The sequence below is a fragment of the Hydractinia symbiolongicarpus genome, chromosome 15, assembly GCF_029227915.1.
Source record: "Hydractinia symbiolongicarpus strain clone_291-10 chromosome 15, HSymV2.1, whole genome shotgun sequence".
Taxonomy (NCBI): domain Eukaryota; kingdom Metazoa; phylum Cnidaria; class Hydrozoa; order Anthoathecata; family Hydractiniidae; genus Hydractinia; species Hydractinia symbiolongicarpus.
In genome coordinates, this window is record NC_079889.1 from 4,316,679 (window position 1) to 4,339,604 (window position 22,926).

At 34.1% G+C, this 22,926-nt stretch overlaps 2 protein-coding genes and 1 long non-coding RNA gene across 4 annotated transcripts; 1 reads left to right on the forward strand and 2 right to left on the reverse strand.

Annotated features, from left to right (window-relative positions):
* Positions 1-1,345: 1,345 nt before the first annotated feature.
* Positions 1,346-14,135, reverse strand: LOC130628866 (bifunctional arginine demethylase and lysyl-hydroxylase PSR-like). Of its 2 annotated transcripts, XM_057441897.1 has the most exons (9): positions 14,023-14,135; positions 7,512-7,720; positions 6,736-6,888; positions 5,859-5,959; positions 5,120-5,363; positions 2,995-3,140; positions 2,627-2,669; positions 1,748-1,962; positions 1,346-1,586 (listed from the first exon to the last, which is right to left on the reverse strand). In XM_057441897.1, the coding sequence occupies exons 1-9, from the start codon at positions 14,075-14,077 to the stop codon at positions 1,562-1,564; spliced, it is 1,191 nt and encodes a 396-aa protein (XP_057297880.1). In that variant the 5' UTR covers positions 14,078-14,135; the 3' UTR covers positions 1,346-1,561. The 2 variants fall into 2 exon arrangements, with proteins under 2 accessions (XP_057297880.1, XP_057297879.1); XM_057441896.1 differs by lacking the exon at positions 1,346-1,586 and having other exon boundaries at positions 1,593-1,962.
* A 3,703-nt stretch (positions 14,136-17,838) lies between these two features.
* Positions 17,839-18,451, forward strand: LOC130628858 (histone H3.3). Its single transcript, XM_057441885.1, has one exon. It carries the CDS (start codon positions 17,913-17,915, stop codon positions 18,321-18,323), a length of 411 nt encoding a protein of 136 aa, XP_057297868.1. The 5' UTR covers positions 17,839-17,912; the 3' UTR covers positions 18,324-18,451.
* A 1,446-nt stretch (positions 18,452-19,897) lies between these two features.
* LOC130628859 (uncharacterized) lies at positions 19,898-22,332 on the reverse strand. Its single transcript, XR_008981867.1, has 3 exons — positions 22,195-22,332; positions 21,242-21,314; positions 19,898-20,707 (listed from the first exon to the last, which is right to left on the reverse strand). It is a non-coding gene; the product is annotated as an uncharacterized LOC130628859 (long non-coding RNA).
* Positions 22,333-22,926: the final 594 nt, after the last annotated feature.

Sequence of the window (22,926 nt, forward strand, 5' to 3'; positions counted from 1 at the left end):
AAATTGCCGACAACATAGCCGTTTGCAGCAGCAATTCCTCAGCAATAATTTGCCGATGCGAGAGAGTGAAGCGTCGGCAATTTTGAAAATATTACTTTTTTAAGCTTCGTTAGTCTTACTCACCCTTTAAATATCAGTCTTTTTCAGGAGAGGCGTGTGATTAATCGCACGCCTGAAAAATAGAGTTTCCAAAATCAACCTATAAAATCCATTTTGTAGCGTGCGATGGGAGTCCTCGAAATAATTTTTGAAGACTCGTCAAACAAAATTTCCGCCACATTTCGTAGGACAAAACGTCTGGTAGATTTTCTGTCTTGGTTGAAAACTTTTAGTCTCAGAATTATTGAATAGCCCTGATCGTTTTAATCCACGAGCAAGCCTATTCATAGCCAACCTGACCATCCTAGCTAATTCACCGACTCTTGACTTAGTTAAAAGAACTACGTAGACATAAATCTCTTTTGCCTGGCCCCTTCGTTGTTGGTAACCAGGTCTTACACAAGAAATCCAGCCATGCGGCTCTTAACTAATGCGGAGGTGAACGCCGACGGAGCACGAATGAATCAAGTCTGCAAAACTGCACTTACAGGCGGAACAGACATTTTATTATGGATTTAATTGTAGATACTTTCTTCATTTCACAAAACAATTGGAAACTATAGCAGGTCCGAATTTTATGGATTTTCTTTATGCCGCAAGTGTTATTCAAACACTTTATAAACAATCTGTATTTTTGTTAAAAAATGTTGTTAAAATGTAGCTGAACTTTTCGAATGAATTTGGAAGTTTTATTAAAGCCACGTTGATAAAGATTTTTTGTAATTTGAAAATGAAGCATATTTTTGCCTGTTTGCTAGTGATAACCTGAAAAATAAACAATAAATTTATAAAAGTGACACTATAGTCATGCATACTATTTCGGAAATACGTGAATGTGAATGCCACGTGAATGTCATGTAGCCTCATTAGCAAATAAAGGCAACCTCGACGCAGGGCTTACCTCATATTCTGATATCAAGACGCTGTATATGATATAAGAGAGACGAAGAGTCCTGGTGTGGAGGTTGAACTAAAGGGTCAATAGTCAATTTCCAATGTGCGAGGAACGTGAGAAAATCAAATTGAAGTTACTCGGTGTATCAGCAACATACCGCCTGGCAGCTAGCGGAATTCGAATCCTAGTCCCAGAACGTGGAGACACAAGCGAAGCCACTATGCTACGCACCGTAATAACGAGGACGTAGATAGCTTATCCGGATGGCAGGTATATAAAGATGGTTCACCATTCTTATTAGAGAAAGGATAAATGTGCGATTATAAGTCTCCATTTACAACGTGAGAAAGGTTGAAATCATTAGGTTTGTTTATTGAATCTTCGTAAAAACTACAATAGCGCAAGTAAACGTGTTTTAATGTTACTGTTCATTCGCAACAGTTTATCCTTTTTAATCTTTATCAGTATTAGTATTGTCTGACGTCATCAAACCAAACGTTCATACTCTGTTCTTAGTCGAAATGCAGGAAGCATTTTAATCGTTTCTTTTGTCACGGATATAACCCATCACACATCTTCGTTAATCCTTCGCCTAAACAAAAAAAGCAAATAAACATCACCGATTTTGCTAATTTAAATTCTTACCCAGACTTCGACATTTACACCAAGATTTGAAACCATCGTGTTGATTTTTAACATCGTCCATATTCCACTGGAAAAATACAGTTTTTGAATAAAACCAACTTTACTAACCTTTTTGATCGCTTGTCATGCTCGTTGCAACGTTCCTCTTCGTCTTCCGTAACACTAGTTGAGTCTGGCACCGATTCTTCCGACTCGGAATCGGATTCCGATGATGACGAGGAACTACTACTACTGGACGAACTTGAACTTGAATCGGATGCGATACCGCTGGAGCGATTAAAATCGACCGAGTCTGCTATGGCTGCTATTTCTGGACGACGAATCTAAACACCGAAGCGCAAGTTAATGACCTTTAGTCATGTGAAGCCATCAAACAACATGGTAGTCAAGTTGGTAAACCACAGGAGCCGCTAATTGGGAAATAAAAGTCTCCTATTACATTTTTACTAATGACCTCTGACTATAAGTTGAAACGATGACACAAAACATCTTTCTAAAAAGCTTAGGGTGACTCGCAAATCAAAAATCTTTTAGGGTACAAATATCTTGTACCGTCAACCATTTCTAGAGAAAAGGTACTTTAAAGTGGTTAGTTATCAATACGTCTTAAATAGCGTACAAATCTTCAACTGCATGGATTGACGACACACAAATATTAATTTTTAGAATCCGATGTTAAGGACAAAGAGAAAAAGGGGCAATCTAAACTTTATTAAGCCGTTTCATATTTCTTCACTTCTGATTTATCTTTAATTAGAAAACTTCATTTCTTAGTTTTACCTTGTTGTCGAGATAATAAAATTAATGGGTACAAAAATTATTTACTTATTTATAAAAACTAAGACCATGAATTGTACGACGAGAAAACTAACACGTCCTAAAGCTTTTTGTTCGTTGGGCCTAACTAGCAATCCTGCTTTTTACTTATGAACACAGGGAAGTAGCTAAGAAAGACTTAATTTACAGGGCAAAGTTTGCGGCACCTACCCGTAATGCTTTAAGCCATTTTTGCGATAACTTTGGACGACCTCTATAAAAAAACAAAACGGAGAAAGTTTCACAAAATCGATAAGTCATTTTGTTTTGTTAAGAAAAAGTCCTGATACGGAGAATTCAATTGGTAAACTTGTTTAAATAATATCATTACAGAGGATAATAAAATGTTCCAAGAAATTTCTTGGGGATAATTAGGCGATGTTTCGAATAAATCTACCTTTTAAACTCGTCCCAGGACTCTTAACCGCATGTCTTATGCTGATAGAATCTGTCTTGCCAGAATATCCATGCCGCACTCTGTGGGGACTTGTTTCAATGACACAATTACATTTAAAAGAATAATAATTCTAAAACATTACCTGACTGTTTTATGCCAGACTATAGGAAAGTTAGTTGGAGAAGAAAAGTTCTGTGTTACAGCAATTGTCGTATCTAAATTTAACACCACGTGCCACCAACCACCAGGAACAAAGACAGTTTCACCAGGCTTTTGAAGTATTTCTAACTGTAACAAAAATATGAAAATGTATTGAATCGAATCCTTGCACCAAGCGAATGAGATTTACAGTAACTAGAATGGCTGCAAACATAAAAAAAAGAAACTGCAAGTTACGTTTGGATTTCTACGTTTTCAAATACTCTGATAAAACTCCTAATCAAAGATAATTTACTAAAAAAAAATCATCAGCAACAAAGCATTCTGTGGTTGATCAGACAATAGTTGTTGTGCATCCTTTAGCATAGTAATCTGAAACAAGAAGCCCAGAGGCTTGAAGATTTCCGCCATTAGCCTAAAAGATTTTAAAATTTGAAGTTGATCTTGAAAACGGAGAATTATATGGTAAACAAATCATTGAGTATTCTCAATTATTATTGTAACTAACCTGTAATATTAAAATACAACTAAAAAAATAAAATTCATGAATAATTAATTAGTTCTGCTGAATATAGCTTTAGGCTTAGTTTCCATTAGACGATTTAGCGAAGCGTCGCGTCTTAAAAATCAATACGATATTTTTGTTTAATGGAAACAGTTTCTATTAATTCGTTTTAATACGGTGATGTTTCCATTAGACGTCTTCTATTAGTATGCGCACTATGATGGCGAGTTTCTTTAATGATCTTCACCATGGATACCACTGTCAAAAAAACATGTGTTCGAGTACCGGATGTAAAATAAATCAGTGGGAGAGTCCCGATGATTAGAAGATTTTCCTGTTTGATATCTTTGTGAAGCAGATATTACTTCTACCAGGTCTTACCAAGTATCTTGGCAGATTTCGTTCTTTTTTCTTTTTTTATTTGAATCAGCCACCAACATCTTCAAATTAATTTCACTTTTGCGTTCGTGTCTTTCATATTACATGTTGAAATCCAAACATCTTGAAGCATAACAATTTGCTCACTCAAATCAACTTTACTCGACCCATTTTGATCAAAAAAACAAAACTGAACAAGTTGTCATTACTTTTAATAAGTTCAAGCACGCCGAAACGTTTATTCACCTGTTTCCATTTAAAAAAATATCGTCTTAAAAGCTATCCGATACATGTTATGTCACTTTCACGATCGGCATGGAGTGATAGCTATCCGATAGCCAATCTATGCCGAAACAAGGCATTTACAATGGAAACAAAAACCCTATCCGATATGCTTTTTAAGACGCTGATAGTAAATCGTCTAATGAAAATCTTAGTCCACGTGCTTGAAAAACTTTACAGAAAGAAATGACGTAACATCAAAGATGGCGCATTATAAGACGCTCTTCATTATGCTACACTGCACGATCTTTAACTTTCGATAGACTTATATATATATATATAATATATATATATAATATATATTATATATTATATATAAACTTTAAAAGAAAGTATTGTTTATTGGATAATAAAACAATCTGTTGCACTGTTAGGATTCTTATTGGCTTAAAACTCATTTTAGCCTCGTTCTCAGAAAAAATATTTAGCCTGGATAAGTTTCGGGCGTCTAGTTGCGCTATCTCTATCGCTCTATCTATCTCCTCAGGAGATTTTAAAGATTCCGCCTTCGCTGGTAGAAATCAACAAGCTGCGTCCAACCATTTTAAATAAAGAAATACAGTTAATTAATCAATCGTCAACAGGAATACTCGTCTTATATACTTTCTGCATCGCTATTTCATGCATCCTTAGCACAACAAAATTACTATAAAAAGGTGGTCTTAAATATAGCTGTTTGCAACCATTTTAAATATACAAAAAAAACGGGTATTGACTGAGATTGCATTGTACATACTGTTAGTTTTATACCAAAAAAAATGAGGCACCGTTACACATTCACACCTAATTACATTGAAATAGACTTGACATTTTCGTAAAAAGTTCTAAGATAAGCAACCCTCCCTTATTTTGCCCGACCCATGAAAGGTTCCCTGATATTCCCTGATTTATTTTGAACTCCTCAAAGCCCTGCATATGGACAAGGGGGTCAAGTAAACCCTACCGGTTTGTATTCTTTCGGCCAGGACGGGCTTTTAACTTTCGGGGCCACTTTGGCAAACCACTGTATCCCTTCACCAGACTGATGCTGTCCTTCTCCTTTCGGAACTTGAATCATATGCTTTGGAGTTTCCGTCGGCAACATCACCCAACGTTTGTGTCCAGATATCAGTGCGTTCCAGGCGCTCGTACCAAGTGGGTCGATATGTATTCCGGTACCAGAACGAGCAGGACCTATCACTACCCATCTATAAATAAATAACATGGCTAGTTATACTAAGTGTTGGCAAAAAACTTGCTAAGCTAAAGCCATTCGTAACTACGAGCACAGGCCTTCAAAGGCAGTATTAGGCCTTTTACGGCCAAATAAAGGCCTACACGTAAATCAGTCTAGTCCTTCCAGTCTCAATGGACTATGTCGTCTCAAGTCTTTTGCCTTGCGCCATGCCCTTAGAATACCGCTAATTACGTGTACAAGCATCCAAAGGTTGTAATATGGCCTTATACAGTCAATAAAGGTCTTAAACGCAAATCACACGGGTTTACGCCCACAGACAGGTGCCCATCGATCTTGTACAGTGATCTAGTACAGTGGGAAATCAACCAAACTTTTCACCTTTCCCTCATTCTATATTCTGCTTATACATAACAACGAACAGGTTAAATCTTTAAAACAGTCATAACGAGACAATATTTGATGCAAACAACAAAATGGAATATGCTTTCTTCTGTTTATGACGTACCGATGAGGCGGTCTCCTTTTTTCACCAGCGTATCGAAATAAATCATCTGCAAAGAATGATGGTGGATCATAATCTTCCAGTAACTTGCGTTTTTTTGGGTGCTACGTAAAAAACAACTTAAATTAAAATTGGATGAGACACATATAAAATATATCTATTCACTTCTAACAAGTAATACAGGGGTATAATGTAAATTTAAGAACTTTCCTACGTTCAAGTTTACTTTTCATGAATTTAGGGTTCATAACTGTTATCCAAATAAAATTTTCTGACTTCCCATGGCCAAGTAGCACGAAATTGATACTCTACCCCCCTGACCAGCAAGTGTCAAATGATAATATCTTTTCTGCATTAATGAAACTTCACATGTTGTCATCAAAATTAAACTTCCTTGACCATCCCTAACCACTTAGTCAAGAATATGATGCTTTCTAACTTTTCAAATGCTATGAACCCCAAATCTGTTTATGCTAGAATTCCAAAATCCAAGGTTAGTGAAGCTGGAAAGTAGCCTCGTGCAGTAAAATGGTCTGGTAGCATTTTTTTCCAGACTTGGAAGCGTTGGGTACATCATAATTGCGCGAACTTGGCAAAGAAGAGATTATAGACAACCAGAAATTTTCAGCTTAATGTAATTAACAAGGCACTAAGAAGTATATTTTTTATTCTTTTTATGGGAGCAGGTTTGCTGAAAGGGAATATTTTTAAAATCAGCAACTATAGATTGCTGACAAACCCATGCAACGAGTTGCTTTAAAAAAGGGCAAAGAAATGTTATTTTTTATGGTAACAGCATTTTTAAACATTGAAGGGGTGGCTAAACATTTCCTTTTTGCCTTTAGTCCTGTACAACAGTAAAAGAAAAGAAGTTTCATACCTCTCCATATGATCCATCAAACACATACAAGGGACTATCGTCTTGCTGGGTTTTCAAATACTCAATATAATACTTCATCTTCATCTTAACAGAGAATCCTTCGTTATCTTCCCCTACTTTAAATTTCTGGTTTCGATATTTCTTTGCTAGACGCTATAATTTGAACTGTCACATGTTAAATTACAGAACTACAAATACATTCAGGTTGCCTTTACATAAAATCGATTTACCTGCAATGTAACTATTGCGCATGCGTACAAATTTACAGTGCTCGCGCAGTTTGCAAAATATGAAAAACTCTATGAAAACACAACAAGATTTTATTGTAGTTTGAAATCTTATTTTGGGTTCACGTAAAGGCTACCTTACTCATATTTGTGCATTCTATCACTTTGAGTCGTCATTTTTATAACAAGCAGGGAGATAGGAGACTGTTATGACACTGCAGCAAAATGATTATTTTTTATTCAATCTTATTATTTGAAGGCTGTAAAAAGATCAAAGGGGTAGCCATTGATAAAAATGTACTTTGGTCGGATTCAAAAAAAAAGAACATAAAATTGACGTTTAGCATGGATTTTGCAACTTTTGAAACACACCTATGTTTAAATTCAAAGTATAATAATAGGTTACAAAGTACTTGTAACAAAAACATACATTATGTGCATTATTCAGTGCTTACGCTGTAAGTCATTTATTCACAAAAGAAGCAGCATGGTAATACGATAAACTTAATAACACTTATTGTATTAATGCAACAAATATACAAAACTTACAGGTAACGTCCATTTCTGATTGGCTAACCAGTGATCCGTCGCACCAGTTAAAACGACAGGTATTCTTGGTTTTTCATAACGGTCAATAAATTCTTGATGGGAAATTTCTTTACAGTTTACTCTAGGAACATTATCATTCACAGAACTCAATGATACATCAAAATTTTCAGCATAACGAAGTCTTTGCCAACCTTCCTCTCCTTTTAGTTCTAAGAAAAAAAGAATTATGAATTAAAAACTGCTACATTGTCACTGCATGGTCTCTCAAAAGTTTGTAAAATATTTTAAACTTATCAAAAAATGTATATTGAAGAAGAACTACTTTGTTCATCACTAACATACTGCCAAGCAGTGAGCGGGATTCGATCCGCGGTCCCCAGAACTGGGAGACGCAGACGATCCCACTACACTACGTGCGGAAAAAGTAGTTCTTCAATATGACTTACATGCATTATACTCGCCCGTCATGATCAGAGGTCTGATCGGGGTGAACCATTCTCTGTTGAGAATGAAATACGGATGTGCTATGATAAATATTCACCTATATGTATCAAAAAATGCTTTGACAAAAATTGATAAATTAGTTAAAGCTCTTTTTCGATGACCAATAAAGCAGAACACAAAAGAGCATAAAATTGAATTTGCAAAGCTTTAGCCGTGTCAAATATTATGTTTGGCATTTTATTGCCACCTCTTGAAGTCTGGTGACCTTCTTATATATACAGCATATTTTTTTAATAGAATCCTTTAGCGATCAAAGTGATTTTCAAGCAGCATTTTTTACTTTTGATTTAATTTATCTGAATTCCGTAAAGCTACTGGTAACTTTTTTCATCAAAATGTAACACAAAAATGTGTCATATATAATCATATTTTTCATTTAATAAGCAACAATTTATAATATCTTATTTAAATAAAAATAGCCTTAAGAAGAAAACAAGCTCTTTGAGTTGCCTTGCTTTTGCTTGATGAAGAAGAAGTTGCAAGGAGAAAACGGGAAAAACGGAGCATCTCGGTAAAACCCTGGCTCCAAAAAAGGTCGGAACTTGGGGTTTACAGAAATCTATTCCAAGAATTATTAAAACGGACTGCTTAAGTATTATATCAGAATGGATAGAATTCACCTCGACTTTCTAGTGAAACGTTTATATCCTTATCTATTAAAAGAAGATACTCTATTGAGAGAGAGAGTATCAAACTTTTCTTTGTAAAACGTCTGTAATTTAATCTTTTCGTCATCTGTTATAATTTCTGTTTGCTCGCCACAGCGCTTTGATTAACATGCCAAATACACAAAAAAGCAAGTAATGCGCTGCAAAATTTGTGTTGCATTGGGTTTTCTTTAACACGTATAACATTAAACTTATTTAATGACATTACATGAATATTGTTAAACTAGTCGATAAGGCCCGTGGAAGAATCCACTCAGGCAGAAGATTAGGTTGTTTTGTAGATTTTGCTAACGTCAGCAGTGCATACAAATAAATTCGTGAAATGTAGTTTATCTGTTGCCTGTAATGGGTACAGATTGAAACGCTGATAAAAATAAGTGTTCGCAAACACAAAAGGAGATATAAGTGTTTTAAAATTTTAAAATTTTGACTGTAAAGTCCAATTAGGCAGGGTACATTGGAAAAGAGAATCGTCACTTTGATGACGTCTGCCAGGACCCGTCAATACACAATATTTTTTTCCTGAAATTTGTTTAGACGTTGCTTCCAATGTGTAGAGTTTGAAACGCTGATCAAAATAATGTATAGAATCACGTACAACACCAACAATAATAATAAAGTCAAAAATGACACATCTCAAATATTTACATCTTATAAAGTGATTACATTTGATTACGTTGAAAACCCCTAATATTATAATCAAAAGTTAGGGTCAAAAACATCAAATTTATATCTGGAAAATCATTTATTCGGATACACATTATCCTGTTCCCCAAAAATATACACAAAATGTAAAAATTATATAACTGGTTAAGAACACAAAATTTTTTCTTAGTATGATGATCTGTAGTGACCTTTACCAACCATTTTAAACGTAAATGTCAAAAAAGAATAAGGATTTTATTTTGAATGAACAAAGATATTATTTTTGGAATACATACGGTCCGTCCTCACAAAAGTTTACACAAAAAGGAAAACAGATTGGTTTCTGAGGAGCATATCCAAATCAACTAAAATCAGTTCATTTTTAGCATGTCCTATATTGCCATTGGCCATAAATCTTCCACATAAAGGTTATGAAACACATCATATTATAGAAAAAGCAGGCATTTCATGATACAATATAAAGAACAAAAAAGTTTTAGTCAGAACAATTAGTATTTTTTCAGTATCACCAAACACAGTTATTCCTACAATTTTAAAATTCTTAACAAAAACGTGAATTTGTTCTTTCAGTATATATATTGCATGTGGTCTTTTTCCCACAAAAGTTTAGACAAAATTTTAAAAAACAGCAGTTTGCAACATATACAAAAACACAAACAACCATACCATCCTCTCATAAATCAAAATAAAGTCACAAACCCACATAAATTGCCAATAATGTCTACAACCCCCTGTAAAAATAACCTGGCAATTTAGATGTAGGCTGACAAAAGTTTACCAGGATGTCAGAAACAAAACAATAAAAAATGACTTAACACACACGCTTTAAATTCTGAAAAAAATTATTCCACTAGTCATATTGCTTGGGTCCCCTTGTTAAGTTTACAGGAAATGTGAAAATAATTATAATTAAAAAAGAGGAATAAAAACATAAGTCATAGGTTAGAACTAGCCATGATGGGGGATGGGAAGAGTAGGATCTAGAGGCTAACATTAGCTAGCTAACAGTAGCTAAGACACCCTCAGTTAAATATACTTAAATTGTGAACATTTAGCTGAAACTAAAGCTAGCTATTTATGCTCAGTAAAACACATATAAAGAGAAACAATAGTAAAGTATAAAGTAAAAAGTAAAGAATAAAAACATTACAGTGAGTTCAGCAAACCAAAGTTTTCCGTTTGTTAGTCAGCTAACAGCTTTATGTAGCACTTTGAATTATAGGACAAATACATTAGTTACACGCCAGGGCACACATTAATTATGCAACAAAATGTCAACAAATGTGCCTACTTTAAAAATTTAAGGCTTTTGGGAGGGTGGCTTTTGCTGAAAAATGGGAGCCTGCTTCCTCCAGCGACATAAAAAACAAACGTCTAAAAATAACAAAGTTCTTACTATCTGTGATTTCAAATCGACTTCAAACTCTAACCTTTATTTTCTACTTCTAACTTTCTTTACTTCTAGTTCCGCTTCTCACTTCTAACTTAACATTTCTACTTCTTCACTTGAACTTTTTTATTTATAAATATGCTTTTTAAATATGCTCTTTTCACTTCTTTCAGGACAAAGGGACTGTTCTTTTTTTTGTTTTTTTTTCGGTGTCAAGGGACACCATTTTTGTAAAGAAAGCCGTTAAATTTATTTCAGCAAATCAAGTTGATCCATTTTGATCACGTGATGTAAACAAAGTAAACCTGTTAGCAAGATGGATATAACTTTTTCGGAGACTTCAAAGGAAATTTCGGCTACATCAAAGGAAAATAAACACATCCACTTTGCCTGTTACGGACACAAGACACACATACACACTCTCCGTATTATTATAAGAGATAGGCAGGGAACCCAGTGTTGAAACTTTGGATTAAGCCACAAGTAACTGTGTAAAGTAACAGCATTCAAGACCAGGTTGAGCGTTTAATACGAGTGGTAAACATTGTATTCAATATGTTGTAAATTGAAACGCAAATAGCATCAATGATTCTGCTTAATATATTATTTTATAAACATACATAAAAATAAAAGATTTTATAAACTGCAACTTTAGCTGAAATAAAAATACAGTTTAGAAACTGTTGTTACTCCTTCAAAGCAAAAACCAAGTTGACCAAGATTTTTTTTGTATTTTGCGTTTTTATGAAATTTGCAAAAGTCATTGTCAGTTTAAATCACAGGTTAATTAGGAGGGTTGTCTTCTTGCAACACAGACCTACCTCAACATTGCACAGCTTTTAAAAAAGCAGTTGTCACGTTACATATTCCTTTGTCAACATGTCAGAGCTACAAAAAAACTTTTTTTAGAAAAAATAACTGATATTCAAATCCAGTTAGAACAGCTTAGAAATAATGACTTGTAGGTCAACCTAGAAAATATTCATGAAAATCTATGTGCATCTGTAATAAAAAATCGCATGGAGATATTTAAATTCAAAACATTTTAAAAATGTAGATAAAGAAACATTAACAGTATGCATCCCCAACATGGTAATTGGACCAAAGTCAGATGACAGTGCCATAAAACAAAAATGATGTAAAAAATTAACAATAAGAGTTAAACTAACATAAGAAAAACTTAACACTTCTCTGTTATTTCGATAGAAAGACTCAAGCAGACATAAAAAAACATAAAAACATAGAATTGCAAGTGCAATGAATCACATGACTAACAAATCTGCAATGTGTGGATGTATGCTTCTTGTGAAATTGTCTGGCTTGACAGTAAAAGAAGGAAAAAATTTGCACAAAAAAGAAACATTCAGATCACTCCAATATTATATCCTGACACTCAAAACAATTCAAGGGGACGATTACACCCACCCTTGATGACTACAGACAGACACCTAAACACACCCCATGGCGCAAAGCTATTTCAAGATGAAATACATTCAAAACTCCCAAGACAAACTGCTAACAACATCCAGATTGCTCAGGCTAGAAAAGGAGACAAGCAATCAAAAGAAAAGATATAGCAACAAGTAAATAGCTCATAAACTGCATTCACTTTCTTTTCTTAATAGGGAGACAAGTAATAACAAAACAACAGAAATTTATTCCCCTATCCTACACAAAACCACATGTAATTAAATCAACAACAAACCAAAAACAGCTCTAAGAACCTAGTCAATGCTCACCCTTACTTCTCTGAAAGCAAAGAAAAGGAAGAAGAATAAATTAAGGCTGCTCCATAAATTACTCCATACTATTTTTCTTAATAACTGCATATTTATAATACTTACTGATTAGTCAGTCAACTGCACGCTAAATACATATACCTCTCAGAGCCTTAGTTATTTGCTATTACTTGAAACTACCCCTAACAATCTCTATGAAATCCTTATAATCAGGAAAATATAATAACTTATGTTAGGATTATCTTTGGAACTACCCTAGCTAACTTAGCTTTCTTTGAGGTTAGTAAAATAACTTTCTCTCTTAGCTGCAAACGAATGCCTCAAAGCAAATCCCTAAAATTCAAATTGGACACCTTACCTCAGTACCTGGCCTTGTGGTTATGGAGTTCGCTTCGCAATCACAAGGTCCGTGGTTCGGTCCACAGCGCGGGCATGTTTAGCAAGTGTCTTTACTACAGCTACGGGTCAACCCATGCCATGTGAGGGAAATTGGGTAGGTAATGCCGGTGTATACTTAATGTATACATTCCGAAGCAGGACCCACATTGATAACAGTGTTTCAAACACTGAAGTGGCTATATCCTGTATAAATATTCGGAATAATAATAATAATAATAATAATAATAATAATAATAATAATAATAATAATAATAATAATAATAATAATAATAATAATAATAATAATAATAATAATAATAATTAATCAGATTTTTTTTTTAATAATAATAATTTTCAATTTTTTTTGTATTTTACCCAATAGGCAATTTTTAGCGTTTTTTAAAAAAACTTTATTTAGCTGTCAGAAACTTTAAACAGAATGATAAAATTTGCCCTAGAACTAAAGTATTGAATTTTAAGCATATAGTGATATTTTAAATTAATTTTAAGCTTTCCATGACATCACAAAAAAGTGCTGACATAAGCAAAAATATATTGCTGTTTTTTTTTCTTTTTACGCCTTACTAGGAAGAATGTATAATCGCATGCGCACATGCTCACACATGCAATATTTTGTTTTGGTGTGCAATAATGTGTATGTCAAAAACATCCATGGATCTTTTTGGCATACAAATTATTGATATGGATATGGATAAAATATCTTGGATGTGCAATCAGCGAACGCCATAAGTATAATTTTAATAAACGTTTCTAGCTAGTAGTTCCAGAAATGATTTATTTTAATGTTAACAAATAAAATTAGTCTGGACTATCTAATAATTCATAATATTTTCCAACATGTGAACAGTTAGTCACATCTTTATGTTTGCTGATCATAAAGATCATTGCTTGAAAAATTAAGCCAAACATTTTGCAGTTGCGGCTATTCGTTAATTTGTAATTGACTATTATTTTATGTCCTGATGTATGCAACAAGAGAAGAACAAAAGAAGACGATTTATTTTCATAAAGCCTCTTATCATATCTTATCAATGGCATAGATAATTTCCTAAGTTTAGTATTCCCTTAAGTGAAAAAACAAAATATAAAGGTATCAAAAAGTTTAAATGTTTAAAATTGAAAATAAATATATAAAAATTTTGTACCTGGTCTAGCCTTAGATTTTGCCTCAAAAATAACTCTTTGTGCTTTCTTGTCCATTAATACATTCGCTGCTTGTGTATCTTTTTATATTAATTCTGCAAAAAATACAGCAACGTTACTACAGCAAGACATACACAGAGGATCAAAATCTTATCTTACATAAGGGTTGGTCAATGTCAATCTATTTTACATTATACTGTCTACCTCATAGCAGGCTTTTAAGGAAGATTTTGGCACATGTGCAGCAAAAACACATACATTAAGTGTTTAGTCATGTTTTTGGGTGTGCTAAATTGGTTAATATCTTAAAAAAACTGTGCCAGACCTATTTCTATTGATTTAGATGGAAGTCTGCTTTCTCTTAAGACTTCCATCTCTAATGTGTTTGACAAATTCTTATGGAGATCAATTTTTATAGATTTTTTCTATGTTTGATTGAGCTGAGGCAGTCTAGGGTTTATCATTTTTTGTTTCAGTGGCCACCCAGTAAGCAATCCACTAACAATATGTTTTTGTGATTTTCTATGCTAGCCACTTTAAATATTTATTATTATTATTATTATTATTATTATTATTATTATTATTATTATTATTATTATTATTATTATTATTATTATTATTATTATTATTATTATTATTATTATTATTATTATTATTATTATTATTATTATTATTATTTATTAACTATGCTGTGTTATTTTTAGATACTAATATATGGCTTTTATTCCCTGGTTGCATCGTCGTTTGTATTTTAATAGGAGTAACAAAATATGTGGTGTATGTTAACCTACTGTTTGTATCTAGACTGTAAGACTAATAACAATAGTGTTGGATGAGGTTTTCAGTTACTGTTGTACATTGTTAAAGATATTACACTGTTGTGTTGCCGTTGTGTTTAATGGTAGTTGTGTTGAACTTAAGTTTGAGTTACCAGGTTTAGACACTTATTTCATCTTTTAACATTGGAACTATTAATTTAATGTTTTTCTTGCAGAAATTGGCAAGGCTGCAGAAGTATCAGGTATTGTTGCAGAGATTGAGCTTATATTACAAGTCTTGCTAATCAGATTATAAAGGATGGTGTTATTCCGAGTGAGTGGCAGTCGAGTGTGATAGTGAAATGTTTCAAGGGCAAGGGTGATTCATTAGAAATAGGTAACTATAGAGGTTTGAAGTCGGTTGATCAAGTAATGAAAGTTATTGAAAGAGTGATTGACAAGTTACTTAGAGAAAGAATTGATATAGATAAGATGCAATTTGATTTTGTTCTAGGGCATAGCACTAACTTCAGGAAAAGTATTTAGGAAAGAAAAAGAATTTCTATTTTGCCTTTGTAGATATAGGGAAATATAATGACTTTATAGAAGCAGGCAAAGTATCCGTAGAATTAAGTTATTACTTGCAAGCATTGGGTACATAAGAAGTGCAGTAGTATTGGTGGAAGGTTAAAAGCTGACATTCAGTTTGTATGCAAGCGTTGCAAAGGTGAGAATGAAGTATTTCCAGCTTTAATGATATACAACAGTGGATCGTTAGAGATAGTTGAGAACTTCTGCTACTTAGGTGATATGTTGGGTAGTGAAGGAGGTATTGGAAGAAGTGTTGCAGGATAGGTTCTGCTTGGAAAAAGTTCACTTTGTTGACTAGCAGAGTCTTGTCAATTGAGGTAAAAGGTAGGTTGCATGAGGCCTGTGTAAGAAGTGTTATGTTATACAGCAGTGAGACATGGGCAGTGAAGCAGGAAGATCTTGACCCGTTTAGAAAGACATGATAAGAGAATGGTTAGGTGGATGTGTAACTCCAGTCTGAGAGACAGAAAGAGTTCTGATAAGCTAAGAAGCAGGCAAAGTATCCGTAGAATTAAAGATGTTATCCAGATAAGAAGATTGAATTGGCTGGGGCACTTGGAAAGAATGGAGGAGGATAATTGGGTAAGAAAGTGTAGAGACTTGATAGTTCCTGGGGCAAAGCCCAGAGGCAGACTGAGAAAGACTTGGCGGGTGGTTATAAGGACAGACTTGATACAGAAGAAGTTGAGTTTAGATGTAACACAGTCTAGATCAGATTGGAAGAGGGTCATTAATATACCCCGTCCAACCCATGCTAGCATTAAGCCGAGAATGATGATGATGATGAAATTATTTTAACCTCCTTAGGCTTTTGTCAAAAATTTTAACATCCCAAAGACTTGCCACCACCTTGAAACCAAGAAAGAAATTTTTTCTTAAAGCGCAGAAATTTCCGCTTAGGGACCGTCTCCACCATCGTTTCATAATTTATACGAATTGAAACAATCATGATTGTTTCAATTCGTATATGATGCTGTTTCCATGATTTTTGAATGATCTATGGTGAACTTTTTACTTTCTGCGAACAAGATTTGTTTGTTTTTTATGACAAAAATGCAGACATTTACATAATTTGATAGTTAATTTCGTTAGAAATCAGCAAGGTGTGATAAACATGTGTTATGTTAGAAACAATTTAAAAGCAATTTGAACTGAAACAAATTTAAGGAAGTGTTGAAACAAATCAATTTTTATTTTTTGAACTATTGGGAAACGAATGCAAAACTATTTGGAAACAATTAAGAAACGATTTTCTATACAACAAAGCAATTTGACACTATTTTATAACAAACAAAAATGAATTTAAAACAGTTTTTTTAGATTCGTTTCAAAATCGTGTAGAGATCGTTTTAAATAAAACATGCAAATTGAAACGATTATTTTTGAAACAATCGTAGAGACAATCCCTTAAAAACATTTGTTCCATTCATCAATTTTTTTATTGGACTAAAATAATTGTAGTTGGTAACACATCCATGCTTCTTAGCACTAAAAGAAGATACAAATTTCAGCCTTAGTCTGAATTTTGGAATATTTTGCTTTAACAGTTTAAATAAGCATTTTTCTGCTTAAGTAGGATGTAATTAATTGATGCCTTATTAAAAGGGATGTAGTTTATTTATACTGTAACAGCATATTTAAAAGTTTTCCTGAGGGATAAAGCCCTAACAGAAATGTTGTTAGGGGCCGTCGACAAAGAGGGGCAAGGGGCAAAATTCTATTTAACAGCAAATTTGCAGTTAACAGAGACGAAAACTAACGTAAGGGAAATGGGCTTGCTGTTAAGGGGCAGGGGGGAGAGGATCCAAGTCTAGCGGCAAATTTGACGTTAACAGAGACGAAAACTGTTTGTCGATGGCCCATGATGGTTAAAACCAGACATTATGAAAATATAGAGAATAAATAATGGATCACTTAGTAGGTCGTTTGAATATGCAAAGCGTTTTAAAGTATGCACAAAGCCTTAATTCTATCTACTTTTGTTCTGTTATGGCAAAAAATATCTTAATCAATAACAACAATATCAACTATGTAATACTTGAGACAGAATCGTGGGCTACCATTGAAAATCGAGCAACCTTGTTGTTTCATTTTTGTTCCGAAACACTTAGATCTCCACAGAAGAAGAGAGAAAGCCGTGGTAGACTGAAAATCTTTTTACTAGATAAGTATTTTGCTATAGCTAAGATATAGCTATAGGTTCCCCGGACTAGTCTATCAAAAAAACTAAAAATAAAATTAATTGAAAATTAACCACTGTTGCGGTGCCATTTTTTAGAGGTCACCCTCCTACGTAGTGGAAATCGCCGACGCTTCGCAGAAAAAAAATTTTATAGGATCGAAATGCAATAAATCTAGCCAATCAGCTTTAAAAATGTCTTAGCCAATCAATTTGTAGAGTTTTTTATTTAAACCAATGAACAAGTACTTTCATCCGCCAATATATTTTTTTGTTTTGAGAAGATAAATGTTTTCGTAGTTCGTTACGAGTCAAAAAAAATTTGAACGAAAGTTACTAAAAGTTGTTATTTGTGTAAGAAGATATGGCTCGTACGAAACAAACTGCTAGAAAATCCACTGGTGGCAAAGCACCACGAAAGCAATTGGCTACTAAAGCAGCAAGAAAAAGCGCACCAAGTACTGGTGGAGTGAAAAAACCACATCGATACAGACCTGGAACTGTTGCCCTGAGAGAAATCCGTCGATACCAGAAATCCACAGAATTGTTGATTCGAAAACTTCCCTTTCAACGTTTAGTGAGAGAAATCGCCCAGGATTTTAAAACAGACCTACGATTCCAAAGTGCTGCAATTGGTGCTCTTCAAGAGGCTGCTGAAGCTTATTTGGTAGGTCTTTTCGAAGACACGAATCTGTGTGCAATTCATGCTAAGCGTGTTACTATCATGCCAAAAGATATTCAACTTGCAAGAAGAATCAGAGGAGAACGTGCTTAAATCAACCACCACAACAAACGGCTTTTTTCAAAGCCACACATTTGTTAAAAATGTTTTTTGGCATTGTGTTCAAAGTTAGTACATGACAGGGTTCAGATAGAACCTGGAAAAAGGTCTTTTTTAGAAAACTCAGGGAAATTTTTTTTCCCAATTCAGGGAAAACTTTGGGAATTTTTTAGTCAGCTTTACCACTTTTTACGCCCTAAATCTGTTTAAATCAAGTGATCTTTAAGATTCTTTAAATGGGTTAGAATTTTACCTATTATTGATCTCCAGCTCTAATGTTTTGGTTATGGCAATTTAGGTGCTGTTTTCAACAAATAATTTTGCCTACTTATATTTGCTCAGGGAAGAAAGTTACCAAAACCAGGTCAGTTTCAGGAAAAAATGCCTTCAAAACGATCTTTTGGTCAAGGGAAACTCAGGGAATTTATTTTGTTAGCCTTTGTCTAAACCCTGCAGGAAGTCAATACTCCTGTTAACCCGCGGTTTTTCTTAAACCTAAACTTGTGCATTGTTTTCTGTATTTTTCCTGAAGTTTCGGTTGAATCAAGGCGGTGGCGCAATGTTTTAATTTTGCTTCGAAGAGAATAGACAAGCGCTCAAATAGGCGCCCCTAAACTAGTCCCCAGGAGCTTGTTCGCTAATTAGGCTGACTAACAGCGTTCTTGAATAAACCACGACTATAATTAGTTAAAAATATCCGCCATAAGGAACCTATTTGGATTCCATAAAGTCTGGAGAGCCAGGTTTTATGTTTATGTTGCCACATACATCTTTTTACTATCGCATCAAAATATTGGCTCACGTGGTCTATGTTTTATTAATTCTTTCGAGAACAAATCTCTTCGCAAGTTTTTTAAACATTCGAGAAACGTATCAAATGTCTGACATATTTCAGTAATTTCCATTTACGTCCCTACAAGTGTTCTCGTCCTACTGTTGTCTTGTCCCGACGACACTCATGGTACATATATTACCAAAATATTACTTTCATATTTTCCCGACATTTTTTGACTCATAATTCCTAATATTTCGATGATTTTTCTATCTATTTTGGTCCAATTTCACTTTATGAACCTTTACCCTCGCATGTTGATAGAATTTTGGAAATTCTTTTTGATAACAGTTTTTTTTTTTAAAAATTTAATCCTTTCCCAAATTTTGAAATGTAAAAATAATTCTTAAAATTCCTAAAATTTTCCTGCAACGTCAAAAAAATTGCTGAAAATTCCTGACGGGGTGGATACTACAAAGATAGATAGATAGATGTGCATATTTAACATGGCTAACCTCACAAATATCGAGGGATATTCCATGGCTATTATTTCAAGAAGCCATGGTTCAGATGGAGAGTCCTAGAGTTTAATCCTCAATTTGAGCTATGCAGACCCACTTAGGGGCCGTGCTCTAACAGACAACTCCGTGCAATATCCAACGTCCCACAGTGTGCCATCTCCCCAATTTCCCTTACATTGCTTGGGTTAAACCGGAGCTGTGGTTACTGGCCCTCCATTTTAAAAAGCAAGAAACCCCGAAGACAAGGTTAGCCGAAAATAAACAAACAAACAAAATCTGCCTGAGAATTTCATATACATATAAATACAAATTTAACAGTGAAAATTGAACCAGCCTCAGACATATTATTAAGCACAGTTGCTATACAAAATACTAAAAGCTTTTGTAACAAACTTGGAAAATGTTTTAACAAAATTCATTCATATACAAACACATGCTAGAATATTTTTGTTAATCAAGTACCTGTAAAAAACTCTAGTGGCTAAAAAATGACGTAATACTTTAGGTGTACAAACTTTGTATTTCGCGTGTTGTATTATACTTTTAACAATTTCGCGAGGATAAACTTTCGCAAATAGCTACATTTGAAACATTTCGCGAGGATAAACTTTCGCGAATGAGGCCTGAATTCGTGAAATTCGCGAAAGTTTCTCTTCGCAAAGTTTGTACAACTAAAGTAGGTGGTTTGTTTTAGCGACTATTGTAAGATTTCACTCGAAAAAATATAGAATTCGTGTTTCGTTTTCCATAAGCAAGGCCTAAAAAATCCAACTGCCATCCAGCATTAATTGAATGTTCGATAAATAGTTTGAATGAAGATAAAGTTGTGAGGTATTGGATATCCAACATTTCAACAAAGATTTGGACAGATTGCATCCAGTTTAAGATTTACTGTTCTTCCAAGTCTCAATATTGATTTTGCTTATTTTAAGTTACACGCGTTAGACCACGGATCGAACTAAACTTGTCGAAACGCTTTCGTGAAAATCGGGAAACCAAGTACATTGGTTCTCTATTCGGAAGTTAACTCCGCTAGTTGATCATCTAATGTTTGGGATGGTTTCCATATACGAACGAGTCGATCACTACGGCAATAAAAAGATATAAATGAAGTTATAAAAAATATAACAACTTCAGTGCATAGTAAAGGAAATTCCCAGTTTCGCAGTGAGTCACCGGTGTTCGTGTGGCTATGCTAGCTAGTGGAATTTGGTTTATATATACACACTACTCTTGCGACATGGCCGGAGTAAAACCTATTGACTTAACTTTTGGATCAGTGGAGACTCAAGATTGAAGACTAAATTATAGAGATGGTCCCCTACCCCCTGACATTTTAAGAAAAGTATCTAATCGGGCCTAAAATATCGCAAAACTTTCTAGAGTGTTTAAATTTTAGCTGCTACCGAATTTATCATAAAAAACCATAAAACAATAGTATAACACAATATCGACTACTCTAATGGAAATAAAATAAAGACATCCTTAAAAATGGCTTTTGGGAGGAACATAAAAATCCAAAATTTGATCAGAAACCATAGTTCAGAAAAATATGTTGAGGAGAGTTCGTTCTCATTTATCACAACACAAGTACAATGCATCAAAAATGAAGTCGTTACCTCGACGCAGTAAACACGCAATTGGAGTTGCATTTAATCGCATTGATGGACTTTCCATGAGCAGTTATATCTCCTGTAAAAAAGAAAACCAAAAAAAAGATAACAATAAAAAAGATAACACTGCGATTTGACACGTAGAAAAACTTTTCAACAAACAAAAATATCCAACCGTTTATAACGTTTTTTTAATTCGCAACGCATTGCTCAAATCTTTAAACCTTAGAGCCTATTAGCTATAACTCGTGATCACTCAATTTTGAGATATCAAGAACCCATGCGAAAGAAAATTAAATTTCCCATCAGGAAATACTCAGGTTCGCCAACCTCGAGGTAGAAGGTGCCAAAATTGCGTTCAAATTCGAAAGTTTGTCGGCTACAACCGAAGTTTGAATAATTATCCCACAAGCCTTTATAAGCAAGTAAACACGAAAATTTCTTCTTCGAAGTCTCAGAAACAAGTTTTGCGTTCATAGGTGAATATTTATCATAGCACATCCGTATTTCATTCTCAACAGAGAATGCTTCACCCCGATCAGACCTCTGATCATGACGGGCGAGTATAATGCGTGTAAGTCATACTGAAAGAGAACTACTTTGTTCATCACTATGTATACACACCATCCGGATAAACTATCTGAGTTCATCACTAACACATTGCCGCACGTAGTGTAGTGGGTTCGTCTGCGGCTCCCAGTTATGGGGACCGCGGATCGAATCCCGCCAGGCAGTATGTTAGTGATGAACAAAGTAGTTCTCTTTCAGTATAAGTTTTGCGTTACTTGTGTATACGAAATAACGTATACGATAAAGATTACTTTTATGTTAAAAATTTTATGTCATTAAATTTTATGTTTCTGCGAAATATCTGAATTCAATAATTTGTGAAAATAAATTCCAAAAACTTCAGACATGTTTGATTTTTCATTCGTCAGCCGATTTAGAAAAATTCTCACCTAGAGGTTTACAGGTATCAACGTGCCACAACTTAAGAACTCCTCTTCTGTCACCGCTGATCAGTACATCAGAATTTGGAATAAAATCCAGCGAAGTGACCCAATCTTTGTGAGCGTAGGTGAAGTGCTAAATAGAATGATTTTTATAGTAATTTAAACTATTAACACATTCTCAGTGTGTTAGCTAGAAATTCCAAATTGGAAAATTTCGATGAGGAACCTATTTGGATTCCATAAAGTCTGGAGAGCCAGGTTTTATGTTTATGTTGCCACATACATCTTTTTACTATCGCATCAAAATATTGGCTCACGTGGTCTATGTTTTATTAATTCTTTCGAGAACAAATCTCTTCGCAAGTTTTTTAAACATTCGAGAAACGTATCAAATGTCTGACATATTTCAGTAATTTCCATTTACGTCCCTACAAGTGTTCTCGTCCTACTGTTGTCTTGTCCCGACGACACTCATGGTACATATATTACCAAAATATTACTTTCATATTTTCCCGACATTTTTTGACTCATAATTCCTAATATTTCGATGATTTTTCTATCTATTTTGGTCCAATTTCACTTTATGAACCTTTACCCTCGCATGTTGATAGAATTTTGGAAATTCTTTTTGATAACAGTTTTTTTTTTTAAAAATTTAATCCTTTCCCAAATTTTGAAATGTAAAAATAATTCTTAAAATTCCTAAAATTTTCCTGCAACGTCAAAAAAATTGCTGAA

Excerpts from the sequence above, each read along its gene's own strand:
- LOC130628866 (XM_057441896.1), bottom strand. The coding sequence starts at position 14,077 with ATGGACAAGAAAGCACAAAGAGTTATTTTTGAGGCAAAATCTAAGGCT. Across the intron at positions 7,721-14,022 it reads AAAATCTAAGGCTAGACCAG|AACTAAAAGGAGAGGAAGGT; the intron begins GTACAAAATTTT and ends TTTTTTTCTTAG. Across the intron at positions 6,889-7,511 it reads ATCAGAAATGGACGTTACCT|CGTCTAGCAAAGAAATATCG; the intron begins GTAAGTTTTGTA and ends TTCAAATTATAG.
- LOC130628858 (XM_057441885.1), top strand. The coding sequence starts at position 17,913 with ATGGCTCGTACGAAACAAACTGCTAGAAAATCCACTGGTGGCAAAGCA.